The 26,798-nt window shown below is 39.0% G+C and overlaps 1 protein-coding gene across 1 annotated transcript; it reads right to left on the bottom strand.

Moving 5' to 3' along the window:
• Positions 1–24,091: 24,091 nt before the first annotated feature.
• LRATD1 (LRAT domain containing 1) lies at positions 24,092–26,034 on the bottom strand. Its single transcript, XM_082755933.1, has 2 exons — positions 25,928–26,034; positions 24,092–25,375 (listed from the first exon to the last, which is right to left on the bottom strand). The coding sequence occupies exon 2, from the start codon at positions 25,336–25,338 to the stop codon at positions 24,484–24,486; it is 855 nt and encodes a 284-aa protein (XP_082612059.1). The 5' UTR covers positions 25,339–25,375; positions 25,928–26,034; the 3' UTR covers positions 24,092–24,483.
• Between the last annotated feature and the right edge of the window lie 764 nt (positions 26,035–26,798).

Here is a 26,798-nt window from a genome sequence, read left to right as displayed (position 1 = left end):
TTGATGTCTGTTCAGTTATTGTCTCATGAGAAGCAGAAATCCTCTTGGAAACTAAAGTGAAGACTCAACGTGTCTGAAACAAGGATTTGAGGAGCTTCCAATGAGCAATCTGTACACTTAGATACATCGCGATAGCCAGTATAAGCTACTGTCTGAGGATCTAGGCATTTGTGGCTCTCACTCCTTGATCTGCCTTCTCCAGCAGGTCAAGAGGGACAATGAGGGAAAAAGTTATGATGTTATAGTGTTTGCTATATTACTGGTAATACTGAAGCTATGGTCATTGCTGTCTTACTGTTGCCATACAGCTTTGCAGAAGATCTGGATTTTCCAGTTCCTCCAGATTCATGCATGTGATATATTATCATAGGCTGAATAATAACATTCTGCACTGGATAATATTTCTGCCTAATTCTTATTTCATGGCTTAAAAACCTGTGGAAACTCCTCCCTTTATGAGCTGTACACCATATTCAATGATGAGATGGGAATGTCCTATTTTAATGGTGTTCAGTATAGGCTGTGTAAAGAAGATAAAGTGCTCATTTAAAAGCTTTTTAGACCCTATTTATGACAGCATTACTCCTACTAAAGTACAAGAGAAGGTTTTCATATTTTGCATATTGTAGACTAAGCTCTTTCAGTTCTGTAACTGTTTATACTGCCATTAGTACTTTTTGAAAAACTCTGTAATTGTGGATACTGCTGATCACATCAAATCTTTAGAATACGTAGCTCCACATCTATTTACTTCCTTAATTACTGAATTTCACATCATTTTTCTACTGTCAGTTTGCTCTTTAGAAAACTAAACTTTTCTTTATTTATTTAATAATTTGTGTATGTGCTTAAGAGAACCTGACTCAATTGCCACTCACAGTTTAGGGATAATTACATGTTAGATGCTACAAATGGATACAAAGCATTTATTTCCCTGAGAATCCAGAAGAAGAGGAGAAAGAATAAAAAAGAGCAGGCTGTACAAACACTTGTAAGCCACTTGTCTTTCCAAACCAGCTGTTTGACACTAGCACTCTCTTTGAAATAATTTTTAGAGTGAAATCACACAGTGATTCTGCTTCTGAACTGTTAATATTTTCATGTCTAAGGCAAGACTAGATTTTCCTTGCTAGGGCACTTTTTAGTAGGCAGTTAAGCTAGGTTCTTGCTAGCACCACCAATATTTTGGACCCTTATTGATGATAGAGTAAAAGAACTGTGCCTTTTTTTTTTTTTTTTTTTCCCCTGTCTTTCTTTCAGGGAATAAATGCTCCTTGTGACTCACATTGCCTTACTCCTCTTGAATGCAGCTATCTTTTTCTTATCAGAGTTCAAGTAAATTTACAAGGGTACTTTAGTGAGAGAAAACTGAAAATGTTGCTTATTCTCCAAGCTCACTGTTCTGTTTTGTTTTCTCTCTCTCTCTCTTTTTTTTTTTTTTTTTTTTTTTCTTTTCCTGAGAAACACTCATTGTTCAGTAATGATATTCCCTGCCGAACTCACAAATTGTATCTAAGGGAGAGACAGCGAAGATGTTTTGAAGGTTAAATTAAATGACAAGTTTTGTCAACATGCTCCATAAAGAGGATAATGTGTTATTTATCTAGGACTTTTGATCAGTCCAGGATTGTACAATGTGGAGTATAATTTCTGGAATATTTTCAAGATTTGTCCCATGTGTGTCAAGCCTAAGAGCTCAAGAAATCTGCCATGGAAAGCTTGTGGCTTTCTGGTGTTCCACAAATAATAAAAAAGTTGTTGCATACCTCTAAACAGGGCACTGTGGATCATAACTACTTCTCAATATCTAGGCTGAATCAAGCAAGTAGGAGATCTTATCCACTCTTTATTTGATATCACATCTCTACCAATGTCTGATGAAGCAAAATGAACTTAATTACAGCTGTGCGTCCATTGCTGGTGGTGGAATTGCTGAAGGTTACCCTGCATGGGTGTCTAAAGATGTGACCACATGACACTTTACTGGAGAAAAAAAAAGCAAGATGACAGAAAAAAAAGGAAAGAAAGAAAACACCAACTTTATGGTTTTTTGTTTTGTTTTGTTTTGTTTTGTTTGTTTGTTTGTTTGTTTTTCTTTCGGTCACATTTGGCCAAGGTTGCACCAAAGTTGCCAATGCCTTTGCAACATTATGAATGCCTCTTTACACCAGTCATACCATTTGTCACTTAGAGGAGCAGGGAAATAGCATTTTACTCCAACATTCTTAGAAAACCTGCCCAATGGTAGCACAAAACATAGCTGCACTTTTCTCATAATCAGCTTATTCTCTCAGAGCACCAAAGCCTAACCTGCTTTTGTCTCTTAGGCGCTGGATAAGTACTTTGAGAGAAGAAAGCAAAAGCCTGTTGACCAGTGTGAATCCACTGAAACCCAGGGGAGGTTTAGGTTGAAAATTAGGAGGCATTTCTTCTCAGAAAGAGTAATCAGGCATTGGAACAGGTTGCCCAGGGAAGTGGTGGCTTCACTGTCCCTGGGGGTGTTTAAGAAAAGGTTGGACTTGGTGTTTAGGGACACTTGGTGTTTAGTGGGTGACATTGGTAGTAGGGTGATGATTAGACCAGATGATCTTGAAGGTCTTTTCTAACCCTAATGATTCTATGATTCTATGAAATGAAGCAGTGATCCAAACATTTGATTGGACTTTTGGAAGGAAGAGAGATGTGGGAGGAAATCAGAACAGACACTAAAATAGTATATATAGTATATCCAATTTGTATTGAGGCCTAACAACTTCTTTAAAGCTTTAATAATTGAAAAACTGCATTCAATTGTTGTTTTCCTCTGAAAATATTACTCTAAAATATTTTAAATTGCCATGGTAGGAAAAAAAAAAAAACTTTTTTTTTTTTTTTTTAATCTAATTTGGAATTTCATCTGTATTTTGCCAAGTTCTTGAGTTCAATATTTTATAATAACATCTGACAATTGGACTCTGAAACTATTTGCTTAGAGCAACTGTATAAGTTATCTCTCCATACCAGTTAATCTGCCTTAAATGGCCTGAAATTTGTGTCAGATAATATCAAAGGACTGCCAGCACCCTTCATAATCTGTAGAAAAATAAAACCAGCAGAGAATCTTAAGAATTTAAGAATTGCTTAAGAACTTAAGATTCTTAAAGCAAGAAAGATGTTAAGATGTGTAAAAAAATATAATGTGCATGGACACATTTATAATGTCTATACAAAACAATGGTGAAAATTAGTATAGAATATTTGAAGCTTGTCTCAGGTATATAAAAGTATGAAGAAAAGCACAGCTAAAATGAAAAGGTTCAGAAGATAGTCACAAAAAAGAGCCAGAGAAAACCTCACAATAAAGTTACACTATGTTTCCCTTTCTTTGCATGGTGAATAAAACTAAGGATAGAAAACGATTGGTAATATTTTGAAAGTGGATTGGGAATTTCTTGCCAGGTCACAGTATAAAAAATGTTTTTACATGAACAATAGAAGTAGGATATCAAACCATGGAAAATTCTGCAACAAGAACTTAATTGGAAACAAAGTGGGAGTGGACATTTGTAAGTTCTCTAGACTATTGAGAATTATAATTAATTATAATGAATGCTGTGGAAAGAATATTGTGTCTTTTGTAAAATTAGAGAGAAGATGAAGATAAATATCTCTGTATTCTCTTATAGTCTCTGGTGTTGGTCACTCTAAAAAGATGGATTAGTGAGTCAGAGGAACACCTGAATTGATTTAGTAAGACAAAAATACTTCAAAATTGAAATGTAAATAATATTAAATCTGGCTGTTTGGAATTATAAACTTAATTTAAAGACTCAACAATTCATTGATCAATGGAAGAAGATAAAGTAGGATAAGTCATGAAAACTAACAACCTAGGGAATTTCCTATTGTTTTTGTTGTTGTTGATTTACTTTGTGTACTTACAGAGGCAACCTTAAAAGATAAATCTGGGGGGACTTTTCCACTCTGAATACTATCTATCTTTTAGTTATGTGGATAGATAAAATTTAGGTTAAGCTACCGGTGCTACCAAAACATAGTCTCTGTGGTCAGACTGAGACTCTAACTCTTAGTACTCTAAAGCTTCTGAAATACTAATGCTCAAATTCACATTTCATCTGTCTGATAAAACTGGCATAAGTGAGTGCACTGCTTTTTTTTCTGGAGCAGAGGAGGGGTTTTATATCACAGAGTCACAGAATGGCTGAGGTTAGAAGGGACCTCTGAACACAATCTAGTCCAACCTCCCTGCAGAGCAGGATCACCTAGAGCACATTGCACAGGATGGCATCCAGGCAGGTTTTGAATATTTCCAGAGAAGAAGACTCCACAACCTCTCTGGGCAACCTGTTCTAGTGCTCTGTTACCCTCACAGTACTCACAGTGCCCAGTACTGTCACTGGGCACAACTGAAAAGAGACCGGCTCCATCCTCTCCACACCCTCCCTTCAGATATTAATATACATTGATGAGTTATAGAAATAAAAGACTGAGACTCCCCTCAGTCTTTTCCAGGCTAAGCAGGCCCAGTTCTCTCAGCCTATCCTCATGCGACAGGTGCTTCAGTCCTCTACTCATCATTGTAGCCCTTCATATCTCCCTTCTTATTTTATCCTCATGAGAATTCCATCCACTGATGCTTGATTTCCACCAGTGTCTGAGATGAACCACAGGAGAGCTGATGTCAGTCATACTCATGAGTAGAAAAATTATTCAAAATTCCTTTTTTTGGCCACTAGATGACTCTCTGATCTATTGAAATTTATCTGGAAAAGCAGTGGACTCTAGGAACACACAAAAAATATGTAATTATTCATGTCTTCCCCTCACTCCCGCATTTCCTCATTCATTGTTAAGTTCAGTAGTTCTACACTCAAATACAGTCTGGAACAATCTACCCAAGAGTCAAGATAAACTTCAACCTCACGTATTATCATCATTTTTTTCCTCAAGAGCCTTCTAAAACTTAAGTAGTTGCACACACACACACACACACACAAAACAAATAAATAAGTAAAAATATGGCAGGAAATAGTGTCTGATGGTCATTCTACTGATGTTCTTTAGGTCCTGAAAGCTCCACACAGATTAAATTCTTTCTTTCAGCAGTTTTGGTCTCTTCATGAGAACTGGTATAGATATTTCTCCACTTCTATCACAAAACCTCAAGAAAGTTGTTGTAGCATAAAACGTACTGTTACTCTCACCTCCAAGGGGAGAGATTGTGAGGTGTCTAATGGTAGGAACTTGGACAGAGGTGTGTGAGGACTGAAAAATTAAGTTCTAATTAAGTTCTAATTCAGAAAAAATAAGTTATAATTCAGCTTTCTGCAACTAAACAATGTCTTGATGAAGGTTTTTCTAGATCATGAGTTTTCTAGATCATGAATCTGACTGCTGAGATGATAACTGCAGCATTTTAAAACTTGAGAAACCTAGTAAACTTACCAGTTAGATCTCACGGCCCTCTGAATAGATCAAGTTGACTTACAATACATCCGAAGATGCTTTCTGCTTTGGTGTTTTCTGGTGAATCAAAGAACAGATGGTATGGCTACCATTTGGTCTTCAAAATCTTAAGGAAACTGTTATGGTGTAAGTAGGAGGCTATTCACTGTTAACTGTGATATCCAACTCAACAGACAGGGTTTTATATGAGAACTTCTATTTACTTACGGAAAGTCCAGGAATTAGCACTCCTAGAGCAATTTTTATTTGGACTTTTACAATCCTTTCCAATGTAAATTACTGTTGTGGTATAAAAATCTACCTACCCTAAAATGAAAATACAATTAACTGTCATTGGTTTTACTTACATTTAATGGAGAAAATGGGACAAATCTGGAACCATCTGAAGATAATATTTCACATTCACTTGGCCTAGTTTAGTTTTGGATACCGTGATCAGAGTCACCAGGAAAATAAAACTATTACTTTTTACAGCGTTAAAGGTTATTGTATTTTTAGAAGGTGTTATGAATAGAGAATGATTTGGTCACTAGAAGTTTAGTGTGGCCAAAAAAAAAAAGAAAAAAGAGAAAAATGATAAATGTTTTTAAAATTAAAATGTTCAAGAAGAAAATAAAACTATTTATATCTACTCCTTACAACTGAAAATGTGTTTTTACCAAAGTGCAGAGGATTTTAAAAGCATTTGGATTCTCATATATATATTCAAAACTTATTCTAAAAAATGCATTCACTATAAGTAATGAATGAATAATGAGTTCATAGAATCACAGAATCATTAAGGTTGGAAAAAAACTTTGACACGGTCTACCATAGTATTCTCCTGGAGAAGCTGGAAGCCCATGGCTTGGACAAGTAAACACTTCTGGGTTAAAAACTGGCTGGATGGCAAAACCCAGAGAATTGTAGCAAATGGAGTGAAATCCAGCTGGTGAATGGTATAAGCAGTGTTCCCCAGGGGTTGGTGTTGGGGCCTATCCTCTTTAATATCTTTATCAGTGATTTGGGGCCCATTCTCTTTAATATCTCTATTGATGATTTGGACCATTTTTGGATGATGTTGACTGAGCCTAATCCCCTGGTTGTCCTGCACATGTTGTGTGACTGCATTCAAGATGATCTGTTCTATAACATTCCCTGTCACGGTAGCCAGGCTGACAGGCCTGTAGTTCCCCAGATCTTCCTTAAGACCCTTCTTCTAAATGGGTGTCACATTTGCAGGTCTCCAGTCATCTGGGACCTCTCCAAGTGACCATGACCACTGATAATTGATGGAAAGTGGCTTGGCAATCACATCTGCCAGCTCCCTCTGCATGGATCACATCTGGCCCCACAGACTTGTGACAGTCCAGGTGGAGCAGCAGGTCTCTAAATGTTTCCATCTTAATCATGGGGAGTTTATTCTGCTCCCCGTCCCACTCTTCTAGGTCAGGAAGCTGAGTACCCCAGGGACAACTGATCTGACTATTAAATACAAATTTAAAGAAGGCATTGAGAATCAGCCTTTTCCATATCTCAGTAGTCATGTTTTCCACTGCATCCAATAAAGTATTGAGATTCTCCTTGGCCCTCCTCTTACTGTCAATATATTTGCAAAAACATTTTGTTGTTGTTGTTGTTGTTATCTTTTACCATAGTGCCCAGGTTGAGCTAGGCTTTAGCTTTTCTGTTTTGCCTTCATATGCTGGCAACTTCCTTGTACTCTCCCTGAGTTGCCTGTCCCCCCTCCCATTGGACATAAACTCTCTTTTTCAATTAAAACAACAACAACAATAATAAACACAACACAAAGTTCAATAGAATAAAGGAAGGAAGGAAGGAAGGAAGGAAGGAAGGAAGGAAGGAAGGAAGGAAGGAAGGAAGGAAGGAAGGAAGGAAGGAAGGAAGGAAGGAAGGAAGGAAGGAAGGAAGGAAATGGATTTTAGCTTATCATATCTTTCCAAGAATAGATATTATCACTTTTTATTTCAAAAGGGTATTATATAAATATACATGTAAATTCTTCCAGTAATAATAATATTAAAAGAGTAGAGGTCAGTCCTTAAGATAAAGATCTGGTGCTCATTGTATTACTGTAAATGATACTTCAATTTCATTCTCTGCTTTATCTCTCATCTGCTTTTTATATTTCATAAGGGATGCCTCAAGCAAGAACCAAAATGGATTTGGAATGTTGGAGACAGCTATTTTCAATAGTTAATTTTCAGTCAAGTGTGAAATTCACAAAGAGAGCATTTAAGAGTTGTGTATCTCAATTTTTTAATCTGGGTACCCTTTATTCATCTGCCTAGATAGCAAATGACATTACTTAAAGGTATGTGATAGAGAGATTTATGATCTGGTCAATCAGAGCCTATACCAGCACAGCAAATTTGTAAGAGTAGACATGAGCAGTGAAATGAGGATAAACAAGTGCTTCCTGTTGTGTTACATTGTAAAATTTGTCATCCAGGACCTAAAATTCGAAGGAAAGAAAGAGGTCAAGAAGAGAGCCTCCAAAAAGATAGCTAGAATTTTTTATTACATAAATTCACCTTCAGTACTAGAGAACTGTGTAACATTACCACTTCAATGTCTTCCTTGTTTTAAATAGTTTCTTTCAAATTCTGTGCCTTGGCAGCTGCAGACAGACTATACTCATGGACAAATTGAGTCTAGAGAGAGATTCAGATGCAAATCTGGCCCTCATTCAAAACCCTTTGAAATGAATGAAGGGAGGTCTTTTGATTTTGATGGACTTTGGCTTAAGCTCTTCCAGCTTCTACAGGCGGTTTTGGGTTCTGATCCTGGCTCCAGATGATGTTCATGCATTTTACTCAGTGGCTGCTTCATTATATACATTGAATTGCACTTGGAATAGGTCCAAGAATACACGACTTTAACCTACAAGAATGGTGCTTTAACAATAAAGGCAAAATATAGTTATATTTGATGCCTCTGAATTTTCTGTGATTTCTTGCACAGTGACACAATTTTTCATAGAATAATAGAATATCCTGAGTTGGAAAGGACCCACAAAGATCACCAAATCCAACTCCTGGCTCCACACAGGACTACCCAAAAATCAGACCATATGTCTAAGAACATTGCCCAAATGCTTCTTGAACTCTTGCAGGATTGGTGCCATGACCACTTCCCTAGGGAGCTTGTTCCAGTGCCTGGCTAACCTCTTGGTGAAGAACCTTTTCCTAATATGTAATTTGAACCCTCCCTAATGCAGCTTCATGCCATTCCCTCAGGTCCTACTGCTGGTCACCAGAGCGAAGAGATCATTGCCTCCCCCAGCACTCTCACTCACTGAGAAATCTGTAGATGACAACGATGTCTCCCCTCAGTCTTCTCGTATCTAGGATGAACAAATGAAGTGACCTCAGCTACTTTTCATTCATCTTTCCCTCTAGACCCCTCACTATATTTGTAGCCCTCCTTTGAAGACATTGTAATAGTTTTATATTGTTTTTGCATTAGGGATAGCTTTTGTCACTAAACAATTAACCCAGGGTTAACTGGACAGATGACGTAAAGTAGAATGTTCATGGACAAATGAAGAAAGGAATTACCATCCACATCAAAGTGATTCCTGTAACCATTCATGCCTGTGATAAAGTTGCATATATGAAGCTGTAGCCAAAACCAGTTTTCATTGCATTTCACTGGAGTCCAAAACTGCCTGAAAATGCAGGACTGCAAGTATTATAGGAGCTGTCAGACCAAGAGCAAAGTACATAGGAAATAACAGCTTTCCTGCTTCAGAAAGAAGCTGAAGAGAAGTGGCAAAGTTCTTGTAATTTTTGAAAGAGAGACTAAGTCTTTGAAAGTTTGTGGCCTTTATCTCCACTTCTGTGAGTGGAATGTGCTGATCTAAGTATACAACAAGGCAAAAAATGGTCTACCACCTACTGCCTGAATTGAGCACTCACCCGCAGGTCACCAGTCTTGTCAAAGAGATTTGCACTGACAGAATATGAAATGGCATTACCATCAAAACATATAAGATTATCCCTCCTTTGAAGAAAAGCAACAGCTACACTAACTTTGAAGTTAGAGGACAGGAAGGCAATTAGTTCAAAAGTACGAGACACAAATGGAGAAATGAATTCAGTATCACCATTAATAGAAACTGGCAGTTTCAAACCCTGAAAGATGGGCTTCTTACTATGCTTTTCAGTGCCAAATCCCTGGGTAGAGGGAACTGATTTTGGACCATAAGAATGGAGTCACTTGAATAACCATGTCCAATCCTCCATAAATGCAAGCTTTTCTGCCATACGTAAACAGATTTCACAGAACATCTGTTCCATGTGTCACCGTACTCTCATAAGACATAGACTGTGCTCCAATAATCACATGAATTTCAGACTTGCAGTGAAAGAGACATCTCACAATAAAAAAGCAGAGGAGATTGTGTGAATTTAGGAAGTTCTTTTAATTAAAACTTTGCAGGTGATTTTAGAAAACAGATTATGCCACAGAGCAGCTAATTTTTTCCTTTGCTTGTGAAGACTGAACATGAATCTTGTTAGTGGAAAAGTCTTTGAACATATGTACAAAATAGGGCAATTAGACACCTGAGAAAGTACAGTGTTATCAAAGGTATCAAATCTCTGGGCCTTCTACTTGCCTTTAGCACTGACATAACTCTAGCTTTCTTCAGTTTACATTAGTTTAATATCATGGCTTCAACCTTTAGAATATATTTTGAGATTACTCAGAGCTTTGTTACAATCTCTGGCATCAGTTTCAAATCATCTTTTTTTTTTTTTTTCTTTTTTTTTTTTTTCTTCTTTCTTATTGTTTTGAATAACTAAGCTGAGCTGTCCATCTTAAAATATGCTAACTCAGTCCCAAAAGGTTTCATTCAGCTTTTTAGACTTCATTCTCCTAAAATGCAAAGCCTGCTGTCTTGCTGCTGTGTTGACTATCACTAACACTTGTTAAATGAGTTTTGATGGCGACAAGTGAATAAGTTCCTGGTTGACAGGTTGTCATGTCATCTATAGAAATATTCAGTACAATAAGTGCTAAAGCCCTTACTAGTACTGTTATGCAGCTGATATATATTACTATGTGAGGATTCATTATTTTCCTCACTAACATAAGACATCTTTTTAAACATAATCTCTGTTAGCTATCCAATTCTTTTCTGCCTTTATGCAGGTACAATACCTATAAGGCTACCCTTGGCAATCACCTGAGAATTTTCAACAAATACGTTTTTTTTTTTAGCAGAATCTACCATAACTGACATAAAAAATGTTAGTTTTATGAATATTTATTTTTTTTTTCAGACAAATTTAACATGTTATTAATACTATTCAAAACCTTGAGTGGTATAGATATCAGCTTTACATTAGATCACCTCTCACACTATTTCTCCTCATAAAAGTTAAAATCAGGTGCAGATCTCCTAAAATGAGTCATCAGATTCACATTTTCTAAGGTATCAGTGGTGTTTCTCACACTGGAAGTCTATTCCTCTGGCAGGCCACCAGAATTTAAATTTGGCAGGCTGCAAAATGTAATGTAAGGTTTACTTGCTCAATCAAGCTTTCAATTAACTAACATGTCAGTGTGCTGGTCCTTTGTGAGACAAATAAAAGGCAGCTAAAGTGCACTGAGCCATCTGAATGGATAGTTCTGTAATTAATATTTGTTTTTAATTTATTGTAAGATGTCCAGATGCTCAGGCAATCAGTTCCTGATATATTCTTAAAATAATTGACTGAGTTCTGTAAACTTACTAGAGGGCAGCGGGTTTTCCACTGTATGTGATTAGAAGTGGGCAAATGATTCAGCAAACATTTTCCAATTTTTTTTTTTTTTCCCATTTAATACGTTGTTTACAGTTATGAAATCTTTTCTGTGTAATTGCCTATTTGTTGAATGATATGGACTATCAATTATCCTCAATCTATCTAACACTGTTATTGTTTTGAGATCACAAAGCATTCTCCAACTCAGTAAACTGAGCTTTATTAGTCCGAATTTTGACAAAACAATGAAGCTGTTCTTGGAAGAGAAGAAAGTATATTATTTCAGGACATTTTTTCTCAGTTAATCTCACCTTTGTTAGCTACTCCAGCATTCAGTTAATCCTAGCTATGTAATCACTAAACAGAAAGGGAGATAAAGGCATTTGAAATGTGTGATTTTATTTGTTGAAATAGGATGAGCTGCCCTCTGAAAGCATGGCTGTCTTTCCACTGTTTAGATGAGTAACTTGGACTATATGCACAACTTTTAAAAAAAGTAATGGGTGAGGGAATCAGAGCCTTTCAGTCTGTTTTTTCTCCACTTAACCATAGTATGAAGCTTAAGAGCATTGCTACTCTGGGCACCTCCTACAGCCAGTGGAGACACAGGCATCTTTAGAAAATGAAGTACCCTCCTTCGGTACTGGAAGGCCACCACAAGGTCTTGCTGGAGACTTCTCTTCTCCAGGCTGAACAACCCCAACTCCCTCAGCTTGTCTTCAGGAGAGAGATGCTCCAGCCCTTCATCCTCGTGGCACTCCTCTGGACTTGTTCTAATACTTCCATGTCTTTTTTGTGCTGGGGGGCCCAGAGCTGAATGCAGTACTCCAGGCGAGGTCTCACAAGAACAGAGTAGAGGGGGAGAATCACCTCCCCTGACATGCTATCATGCCTCTTTTCATGCAGCCCAGGATACGTTTGGCTTTGTGCTGGCACACATTGCCAGTTCTTCAAGATGAGCTTCTCATCAACTAACCTCCCCAAGTCCTTCTCCTCAGGGCTGCTCTCCACCCAGACTGAGATTGTGTTTGGGATTGCCTTGACCCATGTGCAAAACATTGTTGAATGCAGGCCTTGTTGAATTTCATGAGGTTCACACAGGCCCACATCTCAAGTCTGTCCAGGTCCCTTTGGATAGCATCCTTTCCCTCCAGAATGTTGACCACACCACACAGCCTGGTATCATTGACAAACTTGCTGAGGGTGCACTCAATCTCACTGTACAGGTCACCAACTAGGATTTTAAATGACAGTCCCAATACCAACACCTGAGGAACACCACTCATTAGTGACCTCCACTTGGATATCAAGCCTCTGACTGCAACTCTGTGAGCGTGACCATCAACCAATTCCTTACCCACCATCCATCAAATTCATGTTCTCCAATTTAGAGACAAGGATATAATTTGAGGCAGTGTCAAATGCTTTGCACAAGTCCAGGTTGATGATACCAATTGTCTTCCCCTATCCGCCAATGCTGTAACTCCATTGTAAAGGCCACCTGGTTTGTCAGGCACTATCTGTCCTTAGTGAAGCCATGTTGGTTGTCACCAATCACCTCCTTATTTTCCATGTGCCTTAGGACATGGTCGCCTGTTTTCAGGAGGATCTGTTTCATGATCTTGCCATGATTCTATGATTCTTATCTCTTTTGGTTAGCTAAGAGACATCCCATTTACTATGAAACCTTGGCCAATTGCAAGGCACAGATGTGAGACTGTAATTCTCTGGGTCCTACTTTTTTCCCCTTTTAAAAATGGGGGTTATGTTTCCCCTCTTCTAGTCAGTGGGAATTTCACTGGACTGCCACGACTTCTCAAATATGATGCAAATATGATGGACAGTGACGCCACTGTCCATCACAGATGCTAAGATGAAGGCTTAGCACCTTCATCTGCCAGTTCCTTCAGGACCCACAGATACATCTCATCAGGCCCCATGGACTTATGAACCTTTACGTTCCTTAGCTGGTCCTGAAGCTGATCTTCTTCTACTGTGGGTGTTTCTTCATTCTGCCAGTCCCCGCTTTTGCATTCTGGGACTTGGGCTATGCAGCTAGAGCTCTTGCTGATGAAAACTGAGGCAGAAAAGTCATTAAGTACCGCAGTCTTCCCCATTTCCTGGGTGACCTGTATTCCTCGCAGGATATCTGTCCTTGCTTCCACCTTCTGTAGGCCTCCTTTTTTGTGTTCGATTTTGGCCAGCTCCTAATTCATGCCTGGCTTCCTTTTCATTGGTTTGCATTGCTCCTGAGCTTGAAGGAGGTGATCCTTGAACATTAAGCAGTCTTCTTGGGCCCCTCTTCCCCGCTGGGCTTTGTCCTATGGTATTCTACCAAGCAGATACCTGAGGAGGCCAAAGTCTGCTCTCCTGAAGTCCAGAGTAGCAAGCTTGCTGCGCTCCTTCCTTTCTGCCCCCGGGATTCCAAACTCCACCATTTCTTTGCAGCCAAGGCTGCCCTTGAGCTTCACATTCCCACCAGCCCCTCCTTGTTGGTGAGAACAGCATTGTACCTTTCCTCATTGGCTCCTCTATCACTTGGAGGAGGAAGCTATCATCAGTGCATTCCAGGAACCTCCTGGATTGCCTATGCTCTTTTGTGCTGTCCTTCCAATAGATATCAGGTTGGTTGAAGTCCCCCATGATGTCAAGGGGGAATATGAGGCTTTTTCTGTCTGTCTATAGGGGGCCTCATCTGCTTGGTCTTCCTGATCAGAGGGCCTGTAGCAGACCCTCACTATAATGTCCCTGTCCTCCCTTTAATCCTGAACCACAAGCTCTCTGTCAGCTTCTCATCCATCTCCTGGCAGAGCTCCATGCACTCCAGGTGCTCGTTGACATAGAGGACGATGACCCCTCCTCATCTCTCATGCCTGTCCTTCCTTAAGAGCATGTATCCTTCCTTTCCAACTCTCCAGCCATGGGAGACATCCCACAATATCTCTGTAATGCCAGTGAGGTCACAGCTCTGCAGGTGTGCACACATCTCTTACTCGTCTTTATTCCCCATGCTACATGCATTAGCATAGAGTTGTTTAATTTGGGCCCCTGATGAAGCTGACTTACTGGCTGGAGTGAGAAAGAAGCTGGACTCATTGACTATATTGCACATTTTATACTTACAGTTCCTGATGACACTTACATAATGGGAATTACAAGGACATTTCTAAACAGAATTTCATTGGTGACCCTTTGTAAAGCTCATATGATACTTCAGGCCCTGTTGGGAAGACTGTTATTATATCACTGTGAGTGATAGGACATGAGGAAACAATCTCAAGTTGCACCAGGAAAGGTTTAGATTGTATATCAGGAAGAATTATCTTCACAAAGAGGGTAACTAAGTGTTGGAAGGGTCTGCCCAGGGAGTTAGTGGAGTCCCCATCTCTAGAGGTATTTAAAAGACCTGGATGTGATACTAAAGGACTCTCTAGGTCTGGGTGATGGCTGGGCTTGATGATCTTGAAGATCTTTCCTGATCTAGACAATTCTATGATTACATGTTCCATTGTGTTGTCTCCAACACAGTACTTTGTATGTCTGGTAAGTACTAGAATTGATTATTCTTTATTCCAACTCTATTCCTTCACGTATTTGCATCTTTCATTTATGCATTTGTACACTGGATGAAATGTCATTTGCAGAAAGATCATTTCTTCTACTCGAAACCCTGGTCTATTTTTCCTCTGAATGAAGTTTCATCTACTGCCTTCTTCCTGGTTAACAGTTAACGATCACACTCAATGTACAGATAATAAGGATGCCAGTATCTTTGTTGTGATTGGCTGAGATTATACAGCCATTCTTATACACACTCAGAAAGAGAAGTAATAACAGAGATTCAACAAGCATTTATGTACATGGAGACATTTATTTGAATGATAATGGAAACCTCACCAAAAAGGGGTAGATTAGTTCATAAATCAGATTTCAGGAGTACTTTTCTGACCTCTGTACCTTGCATTCAAGATATAGTGGGTTCATTTTTAAGATAAACTGGTTAGCAGCAACATTTTTACATGTAATACATTTTTATGTTTAATAATCCTAGCATATTAAATGTTTAACAATATACAATATTGAATTGTGTTTTGCAAGATTTATTTTATAGTTGTGTAAGCCCATTAGAATATGTGAGTAATATTTTCCAAGCTTCATTTAAGCTGTCTTCAATATTTAGTTTCTGATTGGGGTCTCCCTGCGGTTTTCATTCTCAGGTGGCAGGTGTTTGACATATTTATTTAATTTAAATCAAACAAACAAACAAAAGCCCCACACAAAACAGTTTAGGAGGTGTTCAGAAAAGTGCAGAGAGGGTGAGGCACCACAAATTAAAATATTTTTAAAACATTGACAATTATGAGCAAGACTGACATAAAACTAAACATCTTGTATTTCTGAATCATTCAGACTGAAACTAGTTCTACTAAGATTTGAGATAGTTAATGAACATGACAAGAATTTTCCTGCCAATACGAAAATTCTATCAAATTCAAAATAGTACATTTTCCTCTTCCTCAGCATTGTTTGTTTCTGTAAAACACTACTGTATTTAGAAAAAGAGGTCTATGGATCGTACAAAGAGAACTGCTCCTTAAATATCAATACAAATTTTATTCCTGCTTCAAGGAAATAAGAAAAATATGACAGTCCATAACTTAATATGAAACAAATTCTTCCTTTGACATTTTTTGTTTCAGCTTTATTTCCATTCATGTTATCTGGGACTTTATTCTTAGGAAAGTCATTAAAAGCTCAAAGGTATGTATGAGATGAATGATTTTAGAATGAAATTGAAGACAGTCTTTCAGTAGTGATTTGCATTATGCAAACACTTGACATTTCTATTGCTCTTGGGGTACATTATCAGCACACAGAGAACTCAACTTTGGGTGCCTATGAATTAAAAAAAGTTGCTAGCAAGCTGTGAAATGGAAAAACAAAAGATTATCCTCTATATTCAGCATATACATGCAAGATTCTAGTATGCCAAAATTTAAAGGCTCTTATTTCTATAATTGGTGCTCCTAACATAACTGAAAGTTTTATCTGTGTGTTTTTGAGTTTATCTCTATAGTTTGTATGAAACAAACAAAAACAGCCTGAGATTTCTGCTGAGCATGACTTTTTTAGAACCTTTTTCTTCTGCCAATCTATTTTCCCATATTTCTTCAACTTGAAAGAGAGATGAAAAAGTAGGAAACTCTTTTACAGCCCTTTGCTAGAGCTAAAAGGACTGAGGCAATATTTCTACCAGGATGAATCCACATATTAACTGCCTTTTTTTGTAGGGCTCTGGCACTTGACACTCTTTTATATTGCCATAATTAAAATAAGTCAATGGGTCTATTAAAGTGAACTTTTCAATATTAATGACCTTTGATTATATCTAGCTGAAGAATCAATGATATAAAGTCAGGACAGGTTAGAAATACTAATCCAGAAACCCTTTCAGGTAGACAGACATATCATGCAACAAGGTTTGAATTTAAAGATATAGTAATGCTGTTTCATATTGGCAAATAAACAGAGTTGTGTTACATAGTTCTGTGATAAACAGTAACAAGTCAACATTCAATTAAGCTATCTGTTGATTACATCTCTACTTAAGTTTCTTAAAAGTGTTGATGCTCATTCAGATATTTTAATTACTAACAATGTTATGGTGGTCCATGTTCTGTTATACTGGCTCTATTTTCAGCATCAATAGCTGTATTTATTTATTTATTTTCAATAGACATGTTTTATTAAAATACTTTAGCAAGGTAGGTGAGTGTATCCTTTTTCTTCCACTGCCTCTGGAAATGACAGTATTCTCTGGAGAAGAATTCAGTGCTGGCAGCCTGTGGAACAATGATTTCCAGTGATGGGCTTGTTCTTGGAAGAGGGTCTTATATCATTCACAGGTGATTTGATGAGAAGGAAGAATTTCAGATAGGTAAAAAAAAAAAGATCCATACAAAAACTTAATGGGTGAGGACATGGGATAACTGAGGTATTCTAGTTCTTGTAATGAAATTGAATCTCTCAAGGAGTCACAAGTATAATTCTCTACAAACTTGTTCACACAAAGCATTAACTGTTCTTGGCAGATCTGATTTTCACCCTGTGTTCATTAGGTAAGGTTTCTAAAAGCAGTCAGCTCTAGCCTGCCTGTGGCCCCAATAACTTTGGTGAACATTCACCCATGAGTTCAATGGGGAAGGAATCAAATCAATTGTTAGTGCTTTTCAAAGTCCCATCATTTAGCTTTTCAAATAAAATGTACCAATCCAAAGTAAGATAAAATGAGAAAAGTCGAGAAATATCAATGCCAGCTGTCTCTTTACTTAAGAACAACTATAAAACAATAGTTAAGCATGGCTGAACAATAGAACACAGCTAATTTCATTATTATGCTTCCAAAATATTACAGTAAGGGAAAAAACATTTAAATTATGAAAAAATCTTTGTGGCACTATCCATTAAAATATGCCAAATGGAAAGATGGATGGATACTTTACTGGAGCATTTTTTTTTTATTATTATTATTTATAAACACACAAAGCCAGTAGCAGCATAGTTCATTCTAAAAGGGTACTTCATTATTGTAAAATGTAGAGCTCCTTGATATTTTTCCTGCATTAAGTAGCAATATGTCAAAACCCACATATTTAATTTGCTTCTCTTTCTGTCAAAAGACCATGGCATACCCTAAAGAACAAATATTTGAATAGTCTTAAAATCCTGTCAGTGAGCCTTGGGTATCCACCTGTTGTACAGATAATATACATACAAAAACGACTGCCATTTATTACTAATACCAACAAAATAGTCAAGACTTGTGTGTATGCATAATATAGTCACACACTGTTTACATATGTATATGCGTATACAAGTATATATATATATTAGTTGTATATCAATATGCATATAAATGTCTGCTTAAATATTTACAAACAATTAGCATATGTTTTAGACTCATTCTTTATATTGCTTTCATCTGACTGAAAGGGCATATGGAAACAATGGGAACATATGGAAATAAAATATCTGTTTTAAGACCAAATATTTTTACTTGTGTTGAATAAGATATGAGAAGTATTCCTTCTGTGGTATAAAGTACTGGTATAAAGTGAAGGAAGGTCACAATGCAACATTTTGTATTTACTCATGCTGTTGGATTTAGGTTTGCCATTTCTTTACTCGCAGCAGTGATAGTGTTATGTTAGAACTAAATCTGGGACTTGATTGATTCATGTAGTTGCAAAGTCCACCACATGTTTATTTTCCAGAACTAGGGTTACTCTTTGATTTACACAAACTGGGAACAAGCACTAACCTGTACTGTATAGGAATTAAGAAGAAAGATCTTTTGAGGTCTTCCATTTACAAGTATCTTATGCTGTTTCATTTATGAGCTTAAATATGACTTTTCAAAATAGATTGCCAATGCCACTTTGTATACAAATAGTGTTTAAACTTAGAAAAAAATATTTGCTACATAAGGCTGATGTGACACTGCATATTTTACTCACCCTGTTGAGATCCGGTAACATGGATCTCCAAAGTGTGAATGATTTTATGAATGAGGGGTGCGCAGTCATTCACCCTAATGCACCTTGGAGAAGAAAAAGGAAGAATAGAATTTCAAACTTAGCTCTGAATACCTCGCCTGAAAAGTCTGAAGTTTAACTGCAAACTCTCCCACACTTCTATGCTATACCTACATTAGTTTCAAATTCTGAGTTCCTGTCAAAAAATCTGGAGATATTGACACTTCAGAGGTTCAAGCCCATACTTTAAGTTTCCATCTTGCATCAATGTCCAACACTTGTACCCACACAGCTACACAAGTAAAAATCAAAATGATGTCTGAAAAGCATTAACCCACTTTATCTAGGAAAATGCCAAATTGCATAGATGATTATTCTATGTACAAGTAAGAATATGCAATTAAGGCCCTTCTGGTAAAGATCATGTACATAAGCTTTCAACTGAATTCTCTGTGAGGTTGATGCTGAGGTCCTGATGCTGGCTAGCCCTACTACTCAATTTTAGCCTAAAGTAAGTGCTAGATGAATGGGGCAGACCTTCTTTTACTTGAAAGATCCTGATACTGTAAACACTTGAGGATGTAAGCAGTTTCACATACATGGATCATCTATAGGATCAGAAACTCTCAGAAGACCCAAATAAAAAAAAAAAAAAAAAAAAAAGTCACCGTATAAAAGGATTATTTCAAACTGAATGACCTCTGTTGATGGATATTGTGATTCCTCTGGATATATTCACATGAGAACACTTATTCTTGATGCAAAATATTTAAAATTAAGAAATAAAAGTGTATATTACTAGCTGCTCAATTATAAATACTATCAGACACATTCTAGTTCTTTCTCAGAGCAAAATATGGTTAAAATAACTGTTAATTTCAATGGCATGGTGGCATTAAAACATATGGAAAAATAATACATTCAATATATATTATTATTTATATAAGTTAATACTACATTGCAATGAGAGAATGCAGAATACCACAACTTGTTTCCTAAAAAATATTATAGCACTAGTAGTTTATACCTGTATAAAATGGGAGTAAATCCACTGATACACCAAGTAACAGGAGATTCTTAGTTCACTGTCTTTTTCCTAACATCATCTTTTTTATTTACAAGCAGTTCAGTGAAGTATCTGGTCCCACTATTCATTAATTTTCTTTATAATAAAACTGAAAAAAAAAATCTGACAGATTAAACTAGCATTTTGTCAGAGGATCCATGAGCATAGGGCAGTTTTACATGTCATATTTGAGCTCAAAGTACAGAGAAGTTTCATATTCCATAATGATAAATTAAGCAAATAAATTCCAGATTTGCCATGGAAACACTGACGTTCATGAATTAACAACAGCATCAAACTCTAATCATATATTATTATCCTTTACACCCTAATTCTGCAGTGAGACTCCCCTCATTTTGGTACCCCAACCATACCTCCTTACATGTTCCTGGATTAATGTTTTGAGACTGGGACCTTCATCTTTCTCCTGGATTATAAAGCAGAAAACACACTGTTTACATGATATAAGTAGCAACACATACAATATTTTAGTCACAGCCAAGTATAATTATGGACAGAATATTCTTTCTATTCTAGTAGAAACCTTTCATAGAAAATAATATAAAAGTAGCTGTAGCTATCATAGCCCCTATTTCTTCTGTAGCTGGAAACCGAGGTTTGGGAACAGGGATGTAGGGGAAAGGTGGGGTGGCTGAGGTACCTGATCTTACAAGATGCTGCATGTCTCCAGTGGGATCCAGTGTTCTCTCAACTCCAATGTTGGTTAGAGTTACAGATGTTCTACACATCACATAAACAGGTCTATAAACTCTGACAGATTTTTGCACATCACTTACCTGAATATGAAAGATACTAAAATTAAATGAGGCAGGATAATTAAGAATGTGTATGCTATAGCACAGACTGAAGGCCATTTCTTGTTACAGCCTGATTTCAATCTGAAAACCACATATGGATCATATGGATCAATAGCATAATATTATCCTAAAAATACAGTACAAGGGTTTTCCTTCTTTTTTTTTTTTTTTTTTTTTTTTTTTTTTAATTTTATACAGCCATAACATGTTTTCCCCAAAAGAGGAGAAAAACAAAAACACACACACACAAAAAGAAAAAACCTAGCAAATGAAAACAAAGTAACTTGGAAACATAAGGCTGATGGAGGCAAAATCTATTTTGCCATCCATCCTTATAGTCTTCTTCCTCTATGCACAGCCAAGATCCAGCAAACTTTGGTCATGCCAATATGCCAATAAAACATTTCACAAAGGCTCTCTATGCTTCAAGAGAACATGAATTGAATTTTTAATAAAATGTTAGCCTCAAAGCAATTCAAAAGATTGCATTTTGAAATGACATGGAAAATAGTATCCAAGCAAAAAACTTTCTATAAAGCTGCTCCCCAAATAGCTAACAGAAAACTGGTAACATCACACAAAAGCAGGATTTTCCAAGTAACCTAACACTGCAGTCACATTAAAAGACAGTACTTCAAGAGCAATGAATTACTTAGATGCAAATATTTACCCTAAGTAGCTAGATTGAAGAATGTAAACAGATTCCACAGATATAATGTAATTTGTCAATATCTTTACTGATAGAAATGGAAATGTTAACTCAGGTCACTGATCCTGAAAGATGAGTATAATCAATTACCTTTTCTATCTGTCAGTCATTTACATCATTGCATTGCTTGCAGCTGACTGCCCCCCATCTTTCATTTCTTGTTTCAAGGCAGCAAACAACTTTTTCAATACACTTTTTTCTCTCTCTTTTTCACTGTTCTCCTACTTCAGATTAATGCTGCTTATTTCAGAACTCGTCTGTTCTCTTCCTTTATTTCCACAGTATTTCCTGTCTCCCATCTTAGAAAGTTGTCCCTTCTGGTCTCTGAAATACCTTCTTAAATCTCATTTCTCCTCAAGGTCCACAAATTTTAACCATCTCCTAAACAATAAAAACTGATCCAAAGCTCACTGAAGTCAGTGAGAGACCATCTATTAACTTCAATGGACTATGAATCAGGACCAGATTGCTGTCAATAACTCAGGACTGAAATCTAGTGAAAGAAAAACCAAAAGGATCTGTGTGGGCACCTCTGCTGTTAATAGCAGATTGATACTTGAATATAGCCAGAGCAATAGTATGTCTTAGGTTAATATATTTTGTGAATATTTCCCGTACATACTGTACATATTTCCAGACCTTATGCAAAGGATTAAGGCCCTAATGTTGTTACCTTTATCTGTACAAATTTGGAGCATTGCCAAAGACTTCTGACAGAGCTTGAATAAATACACATCTAGCAAGGTAAACTAAGGAAAATTGCCATGTTCATGAACCAGGTTAGTAAATCATTAAAATAAATAAATAAAGATGGACTATTTGGAAAGCACAGAGAAAAGTTTAAAGCCAGTATGTTTTAAATTCTCACTAGTAGTGAGGACATACAATGCTATTATTGCAAGGATCCTCTGTCTAGTACTGTATTATTAATTGGAGAGCAATTTCAAGAAAAAGCATTTCAGAATTCAAAATTTACAACATGATTCCACTTCATCCTTCCTGTCTTCATGAACATCCTGTTATTTATTCCCTCCTCCTGCCTCTTCCTACCTCAGTTCTTCAATATATATATTTTATAAGGGGGAATTAAAACAAGTTATTTTTGCCCACTCTTCCTTCTCCTACCATTTATGTTTTGATTTTTTGTAAGTGCCTTGGTTGTAACATCAGTGTCTTCCTGCAATCTCACAATGATCCCACCAAGTGCTGTTGAGAACTCACTTGTAACAGATAATTTGGTAGATGTAATGCAGTAAAATTAATAAAATACATAAATATTATGATGATGATTGTTAATGTTATGGAAAAGAGATACCATTATGACAATAATTATCACCAATATAAAGATAAAATATTACACATTTAATAAAGGGTATGTTGTGATTTGAGGTTATTTCAGCAGTAGGTTAACATTGATGGCAATACAATTCTGACAAAATGTTTAGTCTGTATTGTAGTAACCATGATACTTTACAGTAAGAAGGGAAATAAAAGTTACACTGCATATTACAGCATAACTTTGCCAAGTTATGTATCAGCAAAACATAGTCTGTTAGATGACCTTCACTAAGGAGGTATATATACATATATTTATGCTTGCACTTTTATTAAGGTGAACTACACTCCACCTTCACAGCTTCAACTATGGGAGGTAAACCCTTTGTAGAAAATAAATTACTGTTGCAACAATGACATTGCTTAATACAAAAAGGAGCCAGGACACAGTACGTTGATAGGGGGTAGCGTGTATTGTATACACAGAAGAGGGATGTTACTTCTATTATGCCATCTGACATTGACATGGGAAGAAGGGGAAAAAAAAAATCTTTTTTTTTCCCCCAGTACTGAAACATGCAAAGACAAATTGCTTATTATAACTTTTACGGAGTAAGAGTAATAAAAATAGAATGGACAGATTTAGAAATACCCTAGTATACTTTAGATTTTATGTATATTTAATATTTTGATCTTTTACTTCAGAACTGAAGAATTAAGCAGTGGGAGAATAGGATCTGAAATACAATCAACGCATTGCTCACATCGCGTTAAAAGGCATCTTTTAAATGCAGCTGTGGATTTCTAAACTTAGACTAAATAGGATTTTTAGTTGCTTGGAATTTGAAATGCAAAATGAACTTGGCCATGTTACATCTGTTTTCTTTAAGTGGAATTATAAATCCGTGATAAGTTTCTGTTTGAAAGAGGCAACATGCAGAATTCAAGCCTATTTGTTTCTTGTAGGATCCGGCTGACCTGTGCATGAAGAGGTATTGAGGCAGTGGTGCAATAAGAATCACTACAGTGATACAAATCCACAGCTTAAACATGAGATCCTAGAGGCTGGATCTCTGAGGAGAAACACTGCCTCCGAAATACACCAACCAATGAAGGTAATTTCAAGAAAACAACTGCTAACCAACTTTTTCCTGAAAAAAAGGAGAGGGGAAGAGTTTTAAACAGCTTGCTTATGTATCATGATGACATTTAGCAGAGAAAAGACAACAAGTATTTTAAATGTAATCAATTTCAACCAGAAACATTTTCCCCCATTAGGATCTTGCTAGAGTTGTCTGGGACAAAATCTGGGTTGCAACTACAGGCTGAAACAACAGTGTCAAGAAACAAAACAAATAGGCATTTACAGCCCCCCACCCTCCATCCCCTTCAGCTAGCGAAGTATGACTGATGCTTTTGGTTGACTGCAAGGCAAATGTTAGCTAAAATTTTGTTTAGCTAAATCCACATCCATGGCCCCCAATGTTTAAAACTCATCATGGATTAAAGCCATGAAATAAAAATTAAAAAATTTTCAATTTGAAATTTTATTAGCATGTTGCTAGAATGGTCAACATCGATCGACAGTAGAGACTTTGTCCACATACTCTGCAGACAGCTTTCGTGCACCTCCCCCCCTCTTCTTCCTCTCCCTCTTGCACTTTTTCAGCATTAATGCTACTAAAAGCCAAACAAAATACTGGCTATGGGTGTAAAGAATGCTGGTTTTTTGGAATGTCGCCATGGATCTTGCTTCCAGTTGCGTCCTGTGGAAAGAGGGTGCAGCCTCCTGTCTCAGTGGCAGGCTGGTCTCCCCGGACAGGAGAGAAGGAAGAGATAGCCATGTACCCCCTGCTGCTCGCTATTCTTTCTCATCCACTATAGCCAGGTCTTTGATCACCCTCAGTTTGCCACTGGCATCGATCCTGCGCTTCTCGCGTATTAGATCCTCCAGGCTGTGGAACCTCACTGTGTGCACCTTGTTCTCTGCCAAGTGAATCTTCAGATAGTATTGCTGCTGGTGCTGGGTGCCGGCAGCAGCCTGCAGCTCCCCCCCGGCTTTGAACTCCCTTTTCCCAAAGCGGCACCAGGCGGCGAAGCTCTCGGAGTTAGTCCAGCAGATCTCGTCGCTTTTTAAGCCCAGGTGCCCGCAGGCGTTTTGCACCACCAGCTCAGCCACCAGCGGGCGAAAACGATACCAGCTATTCACCACCCGGCCCACGTTGCCCGCGGCCGCCTCGTACAAGCTGTCTTGGCGGATCTGCCCCTGGTGCAGGTGGATGATCTGCCCGCTGCCCACGTACACTGCCCAGTGCGGCGGGGGATGCTCCGACGGCCCCAGGTACAGCAGCTCCAGCAGGTCCCCCGGTTTGCAGAGGGCAGGCAGCGCTGACACCGAGTAGACGCTGAGGTCCCCAGCCTGGGGGCCGCTGCTGACCTTGGAGAAGATGCATTCCTGGCCGCGGAAAGCGGAGAACTGGGTCTCGTTCAGCACCAGCTGGTGGTGGAGGTGGTGGGTAGGCGTCTCCTGGCCAGGGCTGCCGGAGCCCTTCACGCTGTACTTGTCTGGCTGGCCTCGCTCGTCCAGGTCCTCCTCCTCATCCGAAAAGAAGTAAGCCACCCCGACGCGCAGCTCGTCTTTCTCGATCCCCGAGGGGTCCCCGGTCGGCAGCTCGCTGTAATTCAGGTGGGTGATGCGATCCAGTTGATTTCCCATCAATGACAGGGCGAGGCGAGGGCAGGAATTGCCGGATCTGGAGGAAGGGTGGAGTGGGCAGGGACAGAGAGAACAAGAGAGGGAAAGGAGGGCGCAAACGGAGGGAAGGAAAAGGAGAAAAAAAATATCAAGACAAACACAAAAGATTTCAGCGATTCCTTATCCCTCCCCCGCTCCATCCCTCCCCTCCGTGCGGGGGGGGGGGGGGGGGGGGCGGGAAAACTCCCGGTGCGGATTCTTCCCTCCTGCCCTCGGGGTGCAGGGCACAGCCCCGGCTCCGCGGCGCTCTCCGGGCGGTGCTGCCCCAGCCCTGCAGTCCCGGAACTACCGGGCCCGGGTCCCGCTGCTGCCTGGAGGAGCACGCAGCTCCTCGCCTTCCCCCAGCTCAGCCCGGGGAACGGAACTGCCCCGGGATCCTCCGCAAGGCAAGGGGCTGCCCCGAGGGTCCTGAGCCCGCTCGCAGCTGAGCAGTACTGCATAAGAGCAGGCGTCTGGCTCTCCGAGAAAAAAAAAAAAAAAGAATAATCAGATAAAGAATAAGCACCCCCCGCCCCTAAAGAGCCTCTCTCTCTGTCTCTCCCCTCCGTACCCGTGGTCTCCCAGCTCCAGAACAACCCCCCCGAAGAAAAAAAAAAAAAAAAAAACTCCTTTAAAGTCGTCCTGTCCCCATGGGCGCCGCAGAGGAGGTGAGCTCCGTCCTCCCCGCTGAGCGCCCGACTCCTCCGCCCGCTCCTCCCCGCTCGGCTATGGGCTGCCCGGCCCCTCCGGCGAGCCTAAGTACCGGCGGCGCCGCTCCCGAGCCCGCCCCGGCCCCGCTCATTGGCCGCGGCCACGCCGCGCCCGGTGGCGGCGGTACCGGTACCACCGGTACTGGGGATCGGCGGAGGCGCTGCCCGGCCGGGCGCCGCCGGCCCCGGGGCTGCGGCACCGAGAGGAGGCTCGGCACCGGGGGGAGGAGGGCCTTGTTGGAGGGGAAGGGGTTCAGAGAGAGTGCCCCACCGCCGCTGCAAAGGAGAAATATACATATATCTATTTCTATAATAAGGAAGATGGCTTTGCTGGAGGGTCGCGCATGTCCAAGACTTACTGCATCCCTCAAGGGAGGAGATCAGATTCCTCTCACCCAACTTTAGACACCTCAAGTCGTACCTGTGTAATTTAAATCCCCCCTGGTCAAGGGAGGCTGGCGTTTCCAAAGGGCTGTTCCTCACGCTTATTTCTCAGCCTGTTTAGGAAGGGGTGAATTGCCCTAAGGAGGTGTCTCTTGCCATCGCCTAGACGGGATATTGAAATGCTGAGACGGTGTTAGGTAAGGACAACCTGTGGTTGTCTTTGTGCACCTGGCTGCAGCAGCAGTAGTGGGTTGTCCTCAGAACTGACTAGAAGACGTGCTGTGGCATGCCTTACGTAAAATATCAGGCCGCCTGAAGGTAGCAGTCCATCCCTTCCTAAAATATATG

This window comes from Aythya marila, assembly GCF_965140915.1.
Source record: "Aythya marila genome assembly, chromosome: 3".
NCBI classification, from domain to species: Eukaryota; Metazoa; Chordata; class Aves; order Anseriformes; family Anatidae; genus Aythya; species Aythya marila.
This window is presented reverse-complemented; position numbering and strand designations above follow the sequence as displayed.